At 41.1% G+C, this 16,343-nt stretch overlaps 1 protein-coding gene across 1 annotated transcript in view; it reads left to right on the top strand.

Moving 5' to 3' along the window:
- Positions 1-15,029, top strand: part of E2F7 (E2F transcription factor 7) — a 44,308-nt gene extending 29,279 nt beyond the window's left edge. Inside the window, exons 8-13 of the mRNA XM_011963760.1 lie at positions 1,915-2,100; positions 2,836-2,908; positions 5,997-6,498; positions 8,200-8,455; positions 10,322-10,743; positions 12,084-15,029. Coding sequence (XP_011819150.1) covers positions 1,915-2,100; positions 2,836-2,908; positions 5,997-6,498; positions 8,200-8,455; positions 10,322-10,743; positions 12,084-12,254 — 1,610 coding nt within the window. The 3' untranslated portion in view covers positions 12,255-15,029. The remainder of the gene's footprint in view (positions 1-1,914; positions 2,101-2,835; positions 2,909-5,996; positions 6,499-8,199; positions 8,456-10,321; positions 10,744-12,083) is intronic.
- The last annotated feature ends 1,314 nt before the right edge of the window (positions 15,030-16,343 follow it).

Here is a 16,343-nt window from a genome sequence, read left to right as displayed (position 1 = left end):
TGTTCATTTCTGTCTTTTTTCTAGTGTTTCATTTTTGTACAGTTTCTATTGCTATGTCTTTAAGTTCTCTATTTCTACACTTTCTAATCTGCCATTAATTGTATACACTGTATTTTTCATCCCCACCTTTGTATTTTTTTATCTCTAGAAGTTTGATTTGAGCCTTTACATTTTTGATGTCTCTAAGACAACATATCCAGTCTTTCCTCTAATGGCTTAAATTTATGGTATGCAATACTAATATATGTTTTAGCGTGCTGGTCTACTTCCTATCATCTGCTTCACTTCTGGGTCCATTTCAATTGATTTTTCTCCTCATTGTGGGTCATATTTTCAGTTGTGTGCCAGACACTGATAATTTTACATGATTAGGTGCTAGACATTTCTGTATTCCTAAAAATGTTTTAGCTTTGTTCTGAGAAGTTATATGGAAACAGTGATCCTTTTGGGTGTTAAGCTTTTAAGTTTGGCTCAGCAAGACTCTATGAGCTTTTAGTCTTTAGTACGTTTTTCCCCTTATTGGGGCAACACCTTTTTTAGTACTCTAACCAATCCCTCCTGAATTAGGTTTTTCTACTGTAGCTATTGGCAACAGGCACTTTTCCCAGTCCTCTATGAGCTGCAGACATTGCTCCCTCTAGTACTTTCTAATGGTTCTTTCCCTGGCCTTGGGTATCTTTCTCACATGCATCAGTACTCCAGTGAATGTTCAGTTTGGACCTTTGCAAATCCCCAGCATTCTCTTTCTGTATAGCCCTCCTCTCCAGCATTCTGCCCTGCAAACCCTAGCTGCCTTGACTTTCCAGGAGTCCCAGCTCTATCTTCAACTTAGGGGGACCTCCAGTCTCTGTCTAGGTCCCTCTCCCTACATCCCAACCTAGAAACATTCTCCAGGCAGTAAGCTAAAATCATCATAGAGCTCACCCTATTTGATTCCTGTCTCATAGAGATCACTGTCCTACATGTCCTGATGCCCAAATGTGTTGAGAGCCACAGTTTTATGCATTTTGTCCAATATTTTGTTTCAGGAAGGAGGCAAATGTGGCCCCTATTACTGACTTGACCTGTTTTCTTTTTGATTTTGTAATTTCTTATTTTTCTAACTGGGCTTTTGTTCTAAGAAAAAGAAAACTGTAAAGATTACTTTTTGTTGTTATTTTCATTTCAAAGTTTAATTAATGTGAAATGCATGTTTTAGAAAATGTAAGTCTAGCTGGGCCTTTCAGTTTATTAAATCAATTCTCTAACTAAAATGTGCATGCTTTGAGCTTAGAAAAAAATTAGCACAAATGAATAAGGTAGAGATGACCATCTGTACAACATGGATAGCTGCCTGAGTCTATATAGAAAGTTCTATCTTAACCCCACATACACTCCGTTAAACACAAACAGTGTCTCCAGGGCCTAACCTTTCGAGCCTCCTACTGCATAAGAAAGAAATAATAAAGCATAACAGAAAATAGAGATTCTCCTATTCATTGCTGTAGATCTGTGGCATAGGAAGCTGATCTCAGTTAATCTTGAAAGTGAATCTCAAAATATTCATTTTGGGCTGAGCATGGTCGGGCTTTCCTTTGATACTCTCTGCCCAAATAGAGCATCTAAAATGTGAGGCTCATTCTAATTCGGGTTGAAGAACATCTTGCTCTACTTCTGTTGCAGTTCAGATAATTTTAGAATATACATGGATTCAATCTCATTTTATAGTCATCCACTAACTTAAAAAAAATAAGTACATTGAAAGAAATTGGGGTTTGAGACAAGGCTCATAATATTCCTTTGATTGTCTTAGTTTTTGATTTATAGGGTAGTAGCTCCATTACAATTATAGGTTCAAAGCCATCTCTTAAATAGACGAAAATTATCCTGAATTACAGCTGTATAACAACACTACCAATTCTCTCATTTATGTAGATGAAGAACTGGTGGATGTTTCTGCATCTGTCTTACCAGAATTGAAAAGAGAAACATATGGCCAGATTCAAGTCTGTGCAAAACAGAAGCTGGCTCGCCATGGTTCTTTTAACACAGTTCAGGCTTCTGAGAGGATCCAGAGGAAGGTGAACTCAGAACCCAGCAGCCCGTACAGAGAAGAACAAGGTATCTGCCCTTGCATAATCTATGGAGTCCATCAGTTGCCATGTAGCTGTAGCCCATGCCAGTGCAGCACCCATGTGCTGGTGTTTCTGAACAAACTGACTCTCTCAGCCCTGCCTGTTTTTTGCAGTGGTCTACTTTTTACTTAGCTAAAGTCAAGCAATTATTGGAGGCAAAGGAGATGCTGATATCACAGTCTATGAACATGACCCCTTGCCTAAAATTGATCCTGGTCACCTTGTAGACCAATTGGTTTGGCATAGTTGGCCTGTTTGATGTATCTCAGAAACTCATTAGACCTACCAAGCAATGCTTGTTTTGAATACTTTTTTTTTTTTCCTTTTTGAGAGAAAGGTCACTCTGTCACCCAGGCTGGAGTACAGGGGCATGATCACAGCTCACTGCAGCCTTGACCTCTGAGATTCAAAACAGTCCTCCCACCTCAGCCTCCCAAGTCGCTGGGAGCACAGGCATGCATCACCATGCCTGGCTAATTTTTTATTTTTTTGTAGAGATGGGGTCTCCCTGGGTTGCCCACGCTTATTTTGAATTCTTGATGAGACCTGAATTCACCATGAACAGTTAGCTTCTGAAAATTTCTCTTTGAAGCAAAACCATAACAGTTTTGAGTAATCTCTGAGCTGAGAATAATGAATTCTCAGCTATATAATTCTCAGTATATAGTTGGTATGTATAAGTCTCTTGCTATATTTGTTAAGCCTTCATCTTCCTTTTCAGGATCAGGTGGCTACTCTTTAGAAATTGGAAGCCTGGCAGCTGTCTACAGACAGAAAATAGAAGACAATTCACAGTAAGTAATCTATAAAAGCTCAGAGTGTATTCTTTTCTGTCTCCTAGTGTTAACTTTGACTAAATTGCAATGCCACCTATCAAAAGAAAAAATGTAGGTCAGCCGTTTATTTGTTAGGAATTGGTAAGTTTTCCCTTTGTGCCCTACACTGTGCAGGAACTAGCATCAGGGACACCAAAGTATGAAAAATGGATACTGTAAGCTATGATGGCTTCTAGGAAACAGATAAAAAGACCAACATTGAAAAGACACAATTCATAATTAACATGACCCTGAGAAATGATGTATCAGAGTTCCATGAATCACTTCATCATTATCATAGTTGGCTTTGCCACTACCTACCAGGTATACCGTTCCAGGAGCCTTAGTGTATATTGACTCATCTGATCATAAGAGCAATCCTTTGAGGTTTTACAGAGAGGTATTACCCTCATTTTACAGAGCGGAAACTGAAGTGCAAAAGGTTATGTAACTTGCCCAAAGTAACATTGTTAATAGGTGACAAAGCTGGGATTCATATACCCAGGCTGTCTGACTTAAATTTGGGGCCCGATTTTGAAAGAAATCATGTATCACCAGAGAAAGCAGAAGAAACGCTAAACAGAGTAATTAGAAAAGTGTTTAATGACAGCTAGCTTCTGAAAAACATAAAAGTGTTTAATGACAGATATGGGAAGAAGCAGATTACAACGCAGGGCCAGGGAGTAGAAGACACCAAAGCCTGACTCGTTTTGCTGTCATGGTTTGTCCAAATAGGACAGGAAAAGGAAAAACCATTCAGCAGAAGAGGTTAGATGTTGGAGGCAAGTAGATCAAGTTGGCAAAAAGTTGGCAAAAACTAGATCAAGTTTGAAAGCCAGAGAAGAGTTTGGATTCATCAGGGAAACCATAAAGAGCTACTATAGGTTCACTGATGAAGATCATCCTGGCTACTTTTCGCAGGTGGGATTAGGAGTGGAGAAAGGCAGGCCACAGAACAGAGCATTTGCAGTCGTTCTGGTCTGCTGTGGGGCAGAGCTGAGCTGTGCTCACTGGAGGTGGAAAGAAAGGGAAACCAGTGTGAGACAGTGAGTTGGCAAGGCTTGCTAAAGGAGACAGGCATTAGAGAGAATGTCTGCATGTCAGGTGATGGTGATATCATTGGTGGAGATGGAGAAGTTGAAGGTGGATGGCTAGGTGGAGGGATGGTGGGTGATATACCCAGGGTGGGCATGTTCAGTTTCACAGAGCTGAGCAATCCCCATTACTCAACCAGAGGCAGCTGATTAGAGAGGTGATTCATCTCTGTGGCCCAGGGTGCTCCATTTTATTCTCAGCAGCACAGTGGGCAGTGAGATGGTGGACAAAACAGGTCTTCATGATTCTATCAGAAAGATGGAAAGAAATCCTAGTCCTCTGTTTACTGTTTTGTTGTTGTTGTTGTGGGTGTGTGTGTGTTTTTTTCTTTTTCTTTTTTTCTACTTTTTGCTTTTTCTTTTTGGAGACAGAGTCTCACTCTGTTGCTCAGGCTGGGGTGCAGTGGCATGATCTCGACTCACTGCTCCGCCTCCCAGGTTCAAGTGATTCTTGTGCCTCAGCCTCCAGAGTAGCTGGGATTACAGGCACGCGCCACCACACCCAGCTAATTTTTGTATTTTTAGTAGAGACAGGGTTTCGCCATGTTAGCCAGGCTGGTCTTGAACTCCTGACTTCAGGTTATCCACCTGCCTCGGCCTCCCAAAGTGCTGGGGATTACAGGTGTGAGCCACCATGCCTGGCCCTCTGTTTACTATTTCTTAAAGGATCGTTCTTCTCTATTCCTAAAAATATACTAAGAACATAAACATGGTTTTAAATATTTGGAAATTTTTCCAAACGAAAGGCCCCGACATTGTTTATATCTTATTTATTTCATTTTCTTATTTTAGAGACAGGGTCACCCAGGCTGAAATGCAGTGGCATGATCGTAGCTCACTGCAGTCTCAAACTCCTGGGCTCGAGCAATCCTCCTAGGCACCCCACAGGAGGCATGAGCCACCGTGCTGTGCTGGCCTATAAACTTGCACATTTATGGGATTTAATTTTGACTGTGTACTGCCTAAAATGTTGTTAACAACACAGAGCAGAATGGGACAAGAATGGTAGAAAATAATAATTGAGAAGATAAGTTTCTTTCCTCACTGCCCACTCCATTTCTTTCATACTGGATTTGTGAAATGAGACAAATGAGATTAATCTTTTTTTAAATCAAAGTCTAGTGTCTGTTACTCTCCCAGGGTCTCTCACAATCACTGAGAATATGGGTTTTGCCATCAAACAGATGTGGGCATGGGCCCAGCTTCCCACTTCAGAACTGGCTCACCCAAGATGGGGTGATCAACCGCTGCACTTCAGTCTTTCTCACTAGTAAACTGGGGGAAATGAGAGTAGCTTTTTTTTTTTTTTTTGAGACGGAGTCTCGCTCTGTTGCCCAGGCTGGAGTGCAGTGGCGTGATTTCGGCTCACTGCAAGCTCCGCCTCCCAGGTTCACGCCATTCTCCTGTCTCAGCCTCCTGAGTAGCTGGGACTACAGGCACCCACCACTGCACCCGGCTAATTTTTTGTATTTTTATTAGAGACGAGGTTTCACTGATCTGAGGTCAGATCTCCTGACCTCGTGATCCGCCCGCCTCTGCCTCCCAAAGTGCTGAGATTACAGGTGTGAGCCACTGCACCCAGCCAAAGAGTAGCTATTATTATAATAATAGCATAAAATTGTTATACTATTATGCTAATTATAATAGTATGTACATGCCTGGCAAGGATGTAAGTGCTTGGTAATTGATAACGATCAGATGTGGAAGAGATGGAGGAGGAAGGAATGTTCACTCTCACCTGAGATTCCAATGGCTCTTCCCACATCGGCTCTCCTACCCCATCCTAACCATTTATCCAGGCCATACCTGGGTGTCTGCCTCTGGCATGAGCTAACACGTGCTCAGCGAGTGCGCTTTCCTATCTGCCTGAAGAGTATTATCTCATTCCTGATTTGGCATGGCTTTCTTTGGGAAAGTAAAGGGTCAGAAGTTGGTAGAATGTGCTAACTTCATTACGTTTCTTTTTATTACAGGGGAAAAGCCTTTGCCAGTAAGAGAGTGGTGCCTCCATCAAGTGGCTTGGACCCTGTTGCTCCTTTCCCTGTCCTCTCTGTTGACCCAGAATATTGTGTTAATCCTTTAGCCCACCCGGTATTTTCTGTTGCTCAGACGGACCTGCAGGCATTCTCTGTGCAGAACGGTCTGAATGGACAAGTGGACGTCTCACTTGCTTCTGCAGCCTCTGCTGTGGAGAGCCTGAAGCCGGCACTCCTTGCTGGCCAGCCTCTAGTGTACGTGCCCTCTGCCTCACTGTTCATGCTGTATGGAAGTCTGCAGGAGGGACCAGCGTCAGGGTCAGGGTCAGAGAGGGATGACAGAAACTCAGAAGCCCCAGCCACAGTAGAGCTGTCATCCACACCCTCAGCTCAGAAGCGCCTCTGTGAGGAAAGGAAACCTCAGGAGGAGGATGAGCCAGCCATGAAAAGGCAAAGCAGGGAATATGAAGACGGCCCACTGTCGCTCGTCATGCCCAAGGTAAGGGAGTGCAGGTGGATGTGTCTGGTGCCATCCTGTTAGCCCTGAGCTTCTTCCTAATGAAGATACACTGATATTAATAAGCGATGGAGTCTGGAATATGGGGCTATTTCATGTCACTTGCGTAATTAATTAAGCACTGGAGTGGCTCTGCCAAAAATCTTGCCTTAAAATAGTGTGTAAGAAAGGTGATTTTTATAAAACTCACACTTTCTATAAAATGCTAAAAAGTATAAAGAAGAAAAGTTACCCAGAATCCCACCACATAGAGGCATCACTGTTAACATGTTTATATATTTCCTTCCGGTTTTTTTACATCCTTTTTTTAAAACAAATTAGGATCACTGAAATAAACATCTTAATCCAGGATGCAGCTGAGTTCCAGAGGGAGGAATGTGGGTGCTGTCTGGCTATCAGATCTTATGCTTGGTCAGTTCTCTTCACTGCTCAGTGATCCTGTTTCCCTAGCTTCAAAATGAAAAGAACAAAAATATGAGCTGTCCACATCTCCTGCTTAGTAGCCATTCAGAGGTTAATGAGATATGACCAGTAAAACTCTCAGAAAGTAGGAGCACTGTCATCACAGTGGTTTGCAGTGGGTAGGCTGGGCACACTTCCTGGAAATCATTACACTAATTAAGAACCTTTCTCTATTTTTTTCTCTTGCCAGAATGAATCTTTCTCATTTTGTAGATAGCCTGGGGTTGCAGATCAGAAGTGAAAGACTGGCATATGTCTTAGGTAACCAAGACATCTTGGGCCAGCCCACAGTTCTTATGAGACCCCAAAAGACTAGTATCAACACCCTTTATGTGTATTACTAGCTCAGAAATATATCTCACAGTCTAACCACCATGGCCAGTTTTCCATTGCTAAAATCTCTATCATTTCTCTACTTTGAAATCACAATACCATCAATGCACATGACATGACATTTTCAGACGATTCCTACAAATACAATGGAAACCACTGACATACACAAACCAGCGTAGCACGCAGCTGTATGCTACCTTTATGTGTTAGCAATATTAAGAGAGCTGTTATTAAGATTTACTAATCCCAGCCAGGCGCGGTGGCTCACGCCTGTAATCCCAACGCTTTGGGAGGCCGAGGTGGGTGGATCACGAGGTCAGGAGATCAAGACCATCCTGGCTAACATAGTGAAACCCTGTCTCTACTAAAAATACAAAAAAAAAAAAAAAATTAGCCGAGCGTGGTGGCGGGCGCCTGTGATCCCGGCTACTCAGGAGGTTGAGACACGAGAATGTTGTGAACCCGGGAGGCGGAGCTTTCAGTGAGCCGAGATGGCGCCTCTGCACTCCAGCCTGGGCGACAGAGTGAGACTCTGTCTCAAAAAAAAAAAAGATTTACTAATCCTAGTACTTTGGGAGTCTGAGGCAGGCGGATTACCTGAGGTCAGGAGTTCAAGACCAGCCTAGCCAACGTGGTGAAACCCCATCTCTACTAAAAATATAAAACATAGCAGGCATGGGGGACACCCCTGTAATCCTAGCTACTTGGGAGGCTGAGGCAGGAGAATCACTTGAACCCGGGAGGCAGAGGTTGCAGTGAGCTGGGATCGTGCCACTGCACTCCAGCTTGGGCAACAGAGCGAGACTCCGTCTCAAAAAAAAAAAAAAAAAGAGATTTACTACTGGAATTTTGACTTACTTTCCTGCTTCCTGGTTTGGTTGTGTTTAGAAACCCTCAGATTCCACAGACCTTGTCTCTCCCAAGACTATGGGTAACAGGGCATCTATACCCCTCAAAGACATTCATGTGAATGGCCAACTCCCTGCTGCAGAAGAGATTTCAGGAAAGGCAACAGCAAACTGTTCTGTTTCTTCTGAGTGGGGAAATCCTTCAAGAAATACAGATGTTGAAAAGCCTTCAAAAGAAAATGAAAGCACCAAAGAGCCTTCTTTGCTACAGTATCTTTGTGTGCAGTCTCCCGCAGGTAAGGGATATATCATCATGTCTTAGAGTTCCTTGTGGCAGTCAGATCATGAATTGGATTTTTAAATTTTTGTCTGTGTCACCTGACCAAAGTGGCTTATTGATGTGCCTGAGTCATTTTACTCCTAGCTCCTTTGTTTTCTCCATCTATAAATGGAGAAGCTGATTCTACTTTCACTAACTTCAGGAGTAATGGGAAAATAGTTGAGGCAGATGATTTAAAAAAATACATTAAACATTATTTGGTGAAAAAGCACGGTAATTCAGCTGAATCTAGCATTGGTTTAGTATAACAGTATGAACCTGTTGGCCATTGTGTGCAGCTAGTGTTTTGAGGTCTTGAACATCTAGAGGTACTGAGTATATAGCATCATGACCAAGCGCCAGGTCTGGAGTAAGAGGGCTTGACATTTAAAACCACTTATTATTGCGTGAACTCAAGTATTCTTCATCCTCATTGGTTAAACAGCAGTAATAATATCACCTGCTTCATATAGATGCTGTGAAAATTGAATTAAACTTAATAAGATAATACATCTAAAGCACTTAGAATAATAGCACCTGGCACTTAGCAAGACTCAATAAATGCTGTTACTATTTTGAATTAAAGCCAAAATACAGTAGACACCAGATTTTAAAAATATATACTTTGTACATAAAGCTACTCTTGATGCAAAGATACCTAAATTGATTTTCCTCAATTCCTTGTTGCCTGCTAGAACAGGTTAGGTTAGTATTTATGATTATTCACTTATCTAGAAAAAAATTCTTTATTCCTTTAGTAAATATCTTTTAGTGCTTTCTCTAAGCACTGAATATTGGGGATACACGGGTGAACAAAAATAGATTCAGCCCCTGCTGAATGAAAATTACAGCCCAGCACAGGGATTTTTAACTTTTTCTGTGCCATGGATCTTTTGGCAGTCTGGTGAAGGCCATGGATTCCTCCTCAGAATGTTTATGAATACATAGAATTAAATACATGGGATTACAAAGGAAGCCAATTATATTTAATGCAACTAGAACAACCATTTTTAAAATTACTGATAGTAATAAAAAGACCTGGCAGCAAGCCCAATACTGTCAAAATTTCCAAGTTGTGATGAGCTTGACAGTATATTAAGAAATCTGTAATAGCTTTAATGTAATTTTCACATGTCTGTACTATTTCCTAGTGACAAAGTCAAGGTACTGTTAAAATTGTTGATTTGTTGCCTGTGATAATTGAGGGAAATAAAAATTTTCAGTTAGGAACTTATGAAGATATTTTAGCCAGGCACAGTGACTCATGCCTGTAATCTCAGCACTTTGGGAGGCTGAGGTGGGAAGATCACTTGAGCCCAGGAGTTTGAGACCAGCCAGGCAACATAGGAAGACCCTGTCTCTACAAAAAATAAAAAAAAATTAGCGGGTGTGGTGGTGTGCTTGGGGTCCCAGCTACTCTGCAGGCTGAAATGGGATGACTGCTTGAGCCCAGGAGGTTGAGGCTGTAGTAAGCCATGATTACACCACTGCACTCCAGCCTGGGTAACAGAGCAAATCTGTGTCTCAAAACAAAACAAAAAATAATAATAAGTAAATAAATAAAAATAAAGATGTAATCTTTCCCATCCAAGCTTTTTGCCTTCTCAGTTTGGGTTCAGTGGAACTCATGTTAAAAACTTCACAGGCATCAGATAAATGTGGGATTACAATCTTGGCCACAGCTGTGAAGGAGCAGGGTGTGGGCTGTTTGGCCTGGGGGAAGGCTTCATCATTCTTTGATTTATTGTGGACTCCCATTTGAAAGGGCCATGACAAATGTGAGCTTGAATGGTATCCTCATGATGACATATATTGATTTTCACCTGTTCTGCTTTTCTTTCAGGATTAAATGGTTTCAATGTACTTTTATCTGGCAGTCACACCCCCCCTACTGTGGGCCCATCCTCAGGTCAGCTGCCGTCTTTCAGTGTCCCTTGCATGGTCTTACCATCTCCATCTCTGGGCCCTTTTCCTGTTCTCTATTCTCCTGCAATGCCGGGCCCAGTTTCTTCTACTCTTGGTGCTCTCCCAAACACAGGACCTGTGAATTTCAGCCTGCCTGGCCTTGGATCAATAGCCCAGCTTCTCGTCGGCCCCACAGCTGTGGTTAATCCAAAGTCGTCCACACTCCCTTCTGCAGACCCTCAGCTTCAGGGTCAGCCCTCACTAAACCTGAGTCCAGTGATGTCAAGGTCACACAGTGTCATCCAACCTGAGTCCCCCGTTTACATGGGACATCCAGTCTCAGTAGTAAAATCACATCAGGTGAGGCCTGAAGTTTCCTGAAGACACTGTCATTCTGGGAAGGGGTATGCCTGTGTTTAACTAGCTTTCATTTTAGCCCCATGATTGCCGGACAGAGGCACTAGGTCAGGCTCCACCTGGCTTCCATTGTAGACCTAGAGTTATCTGCTCCTTTTATAAAGCACTGAGACATGAGGTGAGAGATCCTGTGCTTTAAAGACGAAAATGTATGTTTTTAGGTGTCATTCTGTTTCTTTTAATTAGAGGGACCTGTTTTAGGCATAGTTCGGGGGGATTTTTGAGGAATTCTAAATAGTTGTATTATTTTGATGATCTTCAAGCTTTTATTTCACTAGGTCAATAAAAGAAGCCACCCTAAATTTTAATTATACAGCTATAAAAACAATCAAAAGAAACAGAAGTCTTGATAGTAACTCAGAGATGCTTAGCCTGTCAGTTATTTCTTAAGATGTGATGTTTAGAGACTGTGTCTACGTATAATGTCTGTATGTATATACATCTATACATACTCAGAAAACATAAAAATATACATAAAGATATATTATCGATATAAGTTAATGAGTCTATATTTGTCCCCCAACCTCCATTTGTGGTTCAGTCAAATATTTGTTGAATTCCTATTATACATTAGGTTGTTCACAGTGATTACTTACTCTCCCAAAGAATTATATTTAGCCAAAACATATTTTAGACAAGTTATTCAGAGGCTCAAAAGTTTGCAAGACATTGAAATGAACATGTTAGGTTTAAAACAAGATGATTATAGCATAACACAGAATTTTCTATCACCATGTGCCAGGCACCGATCTAGGCAATGAAGATAGAGCCGTGAACAGGGTAATGGTCCCTGCCATTTTAGGGCACATTAAGGGAATAAATATTTAACATTTAACATTAGGGGATAAATATTAGCAAGTAAAGAGAAAGAGCCAATACACAAACCATGTTGGCCTCACATGCTCTAAAGTGCTTTACAATTATTATCTTATTTAATCCCTACAACCTTGTGAAGTCAGTACTTTTACCATCCCCGCTGGATGGAGGAAGAAACTGAGGGACAGATTGCCTTGTCAACGGTCACAGAGCCCAGTCCCTGGCTCTAGATGCCACACTTGTAACCTCTTTGATAGACTGCCTTTCTGCACCCAAAACAACAAATGTGAATTTAATTTTCAGTTGTGGTAAGCAGGGGAGACAAACGGCATAAGTATGATAGGAAAGCAAAGAAGGAGGAACACCTGCCTTGGGATCCTAACACAGGGCAAGAAAGGGCTGCCTTTCTACTCAGGGATCAGAAACAATGTGACTTCACTTCTGCTTTTACTTTTTTCTTTTTTTAGTCACCGGTTCCAGTGACCCCCAAGAGCATGCAACGCACACATCGTGAGACATTTTTCAAGACACCCGGCAGCCTTGGAGACCCTGTCCTGAAGAGAAGAGAAAGGAACCAGTCACGAAACACCAGCTCGGCCCAGAGGAGACTGGAAATCCCCAGCGGCGGGGCTGACTGACCTGCTGCTTTGCCAGGTGGGGGAGGGATCAAACGCCCTGAGAGTCCCGGATGTCGGAGACGGAATGCGAACCTTCCCGTCCTGAGCACGGGTCCTTCCTCTGTCTTTCATCCACACTTCTGTTAACTTCCCACCATCATCAATCATCTGATTTCCTGAAAGTAATTAATTGTGCATTTAATACCAGTTAGAGGTCCGACTCTGCATGGTGTCACAGTGAAAGCGCCGACTGACTTCAGTGGTTTTGATTCAAGAATCGTCTTATTGCTGGAAGTAGATCTGAATAGGCTACAGGAGCCTTGTGGTTTTTCTAAAGAGGGGCGCTGTCTAGCACTTAACTAGGGTAAGCATTCTTAACATGTATTTCCACTTACCCTGAGTAAATCTGTGGTGAGAGAAGCTTCCTTTCTGCAGTTTAAAAAAGCTACTGCTTCCTTAGGCTTTATCAGGAAGCCACCTTCAGTTGTGAATCCTATGGTATTATTTATTTTGTTCCTGAAATGGGATTTAGTGCAAAAAGTTTACAACTACAGTCTTTAACACATTTTTTTCAGGGTATGACGACTTGAATGTTTGTACTTTTATTCTATAATTTGCCCTGCACTTATTCTACAACTTAGTAATAATGTGGATAAATGTATCTACATGACACATGTCAAGACCAAAATAACTGTGAATGACACACCTTGCTGTAAATGAACTGTGCTAACCCTGACTGTGGGCATGAGAACAAAGATGAACTCTAGAACTCTAGCAGCCTAACTGCTGCTTCTCAAATAACTGTGTGAACAGTGAGATATTACTGTTCGTTTCTAAAAATCCTACTGTGCCCAGTTTCCTTCACTACATGCCCTGCGTTTTTTATTTAAATGTTTAGCTGTAGAGCTATGAGATATGGATGTCTTCTAACAATTGCTGTTTGTAAAAATCAGGATGGTAGAAAGTGATTACATGGGAAATTGGAACCTGGATGAGACCTTTTCGTTGAATTCTGAAGAGTAATTTGAAAATTGATATAGGGCAAGAGATGATTCTTTTGTTTTTCTTCTACTTCATATGCGGAAGAGTAAGAGGGAAAATGGACATATGTTTCATAACCAAGGATATTCAAACCGTAGTTAGATGGTACCTCTGAAAAATAAGTATGGTGAGCACAGGGGTTGGTTGTTCTAGCATGAATACGATTTTGGAAACTGTTATGCAATTTCCCTTTTTTAACCCACATTACTTTAGGGGTGCATTAAGTAGCCAAACTATACTAGTTCTTTGTATTCCTAGACTTGCTGATATTTACCTCTGTCTTGTCTCTTCAGAGAACAAGGGAGCCATTCTTTCCTTCCTACTTTCCTTCATTCCCTTTTCCTTCCCTCCTTCCTACTTCTTTTCTTCCTTCCTTCTTCCTCTCTTAAAACTTCTTTCTTAGATGTAGAATCCTGGTGTAGGGTTTTATTTTATTTTTATTTTTGACCCAATAAAATGTTATATGAAAGAATAAAAATATTAATTTAAGAGACTCTGGGAGTCTGAATAAAGTAGCTTTATATTAACTACAGGATAATATTAGCCTTATTACCCCCACAAGATTTTTTTTAAACTTGAGGTAGGTAGCTACATTAAGTAAATTTGCTACTTATATAAAAATTTTTATCAACACTAAACTTTTAAAGTTTACAAGATTTTTTTTTCCCCCTTTTTTACAGTCTTCTATAGAGTTAGGTTAAAAATGTGGTTTTTAACCACATCAACAATTGCATGGTACTGATGATCCTGAACTAAAACTGATGGGTTCTCTATCAAAACAAATAAAAATATACCTTTTTCAGGTTTCAATCTGTGCAGGGTATATGCATTTTAACTCTCCCATGCTTAAGAACTTCCACAAAATATTTCATGGAGAGGTCTACATTTAGATGGAAACACAAATTGCCTTTCCCCTCACTGTTCCTGAATGCTGTATACTTGTTTTAACATTTTTGCTATCTTTTTTTATTCTGATCATGATATAACCATCTTAACCTCAGAATTCATATTTCTGGAGGGGTATTAAGAAGCAGTCCTATTGGTGAGGATATTATGACTTGGTGACCATACTTAGGAATAGAAAACCAAGCACAATTGCTTCTGTATTCAGTATCCACTTCTTAATGTGGCTTTATATGTAAAAATAATAATGCAGTGGTTGTTTGTCAGGAAAATGAATCTTACAGAACAACTGGTGGAATTGAAGCTGCTGCACTAGACTTGGATATTTTGGGTAGTGAAGAAGCAATGGCAATCTTAAGTCTATTATTGTATAATTTAGTAAAAGAAAAAAATAATCCGTGGTGGTCCTACTAAGAGAATGCAGCTTTTTTGAGTTGTCACAGAGGCTGTGTGTGCCCTACACTGACCAGGGTTTGTAAAACCCTTTCATTCTGGTACAAGAGTCGGGGGTATAACTTTTATACTTGAATCTACCTACCAAGTTTACATTTCTCAATTCCTTTTTGTAAGGTGCTATTTCTGTATTTAAATAACTTTCTTTTAACATAAAGCTGCTTTCTGCTTATCTTATTGCACTGCTAGTTGTATGTAGGTATTAATTTTATTGCTGCTTACTGCTTTTGTTTTCTTATTATTTAGCTCTGCTCTTTTTCCTAATGGCTATATTATGTATAGCTATTTACTTGTAACTGTACTACATGTAAACTGATTTTTTTGTTCTGATTCTTTTCTAATATTTTTAGGAAATATTAAGCTTTATAAAATAGCAATAAAAAATAATTCATTTAAGAAGAGATGGTGGTTGTATTTTTGGTAGGCTTTTTTTGCATACTGTTTTGAGTAAAACCATTAACAGCTACAACATAGCCAACCAGGCCCTCATAAATGTAAGTCAGATCTTTTTGCTGACACCACCCTGTGGTTGCTAAATGCTGAAACTTACTGCATCAGAATTTCATGGGAACTTGCAGGGGTTGAGGTACTGTGTAATTGAGCTTCTGATTTCTTCTAAGTCCCAATCTCTGTAGGTTTGGAGCTTCCAGATGATTCTGATGTTTATCCAATCTAGGAATCACAGGTAAATACAGACCACCCCTCAACTTCTTGTGGCATCCATTAAGTCAAATGCTTCTCAGTGTAGCTAATGCCCACCTTTCACTGAAAGCCAATTTCTATCGTTAGCCCTCACTTTTAAATTGACCTGCAAGCAGACTTAATCTGATGTCCCCTAGCTCTTTACATCCCCGGAGTGATCTATGTTGCACTGTTGTCGGACTCCCCTGCTAAATTCTGAGGTGACACTTGGAGATGTTTGAGCTGATTCACATGGAGAATTCTTCAAAGGCCTCATCTTGAGAGCGTTTGCCTGAACTGTGATGCAAGCAATACATATTCTTCCAGCTGCAGCTCTCCCTCTGCTGCTGGTTCTCCTGCTGCCCATTCCACACAGACCCTTGGGCAGGATTTTGAATGGTCCTAGTCTGGCCCCAATGTGGTTAACTGAATCATGGTGGTGGTTTCCCCCATACTGTACTCGTGGAAGAGAATAAGTTTCATGAAATCTGATGGTTTTATAAGAGGAAACCCCTTTCACTTGGCTCTCATCCTCTTTGGCTGCTGCCATGTAAGGCATGCCTTTCGCCTTCTGCCATGATTGTGAGGCCTCCCCAGACACCCGGAACTGTGAGTCCATTCAACCTCTTTTTCCTTTGTAAATTACCCGGTCTCAGGGTCGTCTTTATCAGCAGCATGCAAATGGACTAATACAGGCCCTATCTCTTATCAACCACATTCAGTGATCTTTACCTTGATTCTAGGAGAGAAAACCCAGCCAACACACAGGCTTCTCCCTCCCTCCACTGCCAAAGCTGCTGGCCCACTCATCTCCCTTACGTCCCCTAGGTGAGTCAGACACCAGAGCATACCTCTCACTGCAGGAAACAGGTGAGAGAGAAGCATCACCCTGAACACCTCCCCTTATTGGCTCGTAAGTGGCAGAAATGAAGAATTACAGCATAACTTCAAAGAGATCCTCACTAAATCCATTTCTTTTTCCATCCCTTCAACCCTTTCACAGACTTGTAGGTGAACGCATTCAATACTTGG

The sequence above is a fragment of the Colobus angolensis genome, unplaced genomic scaffold (genome assembly GCF_000951035.1).
Source record: "Colobus angolensis palliatus isolate OR3802 unplaced genomic scaffold, Cang.pa_1.0 Scaffold623, whole genome shotgun sequence".
Lineage (NCBI taxonomy): Eukaryota > Metazoa > Chordata > Mammalia > Primates > Cercopithecidae > Colobus > Colobus angolensis.
Note: the sequence above shows the minus strand (reverse complement) of the source record. Positions and strands in the feature narration are given on the sequence as shown.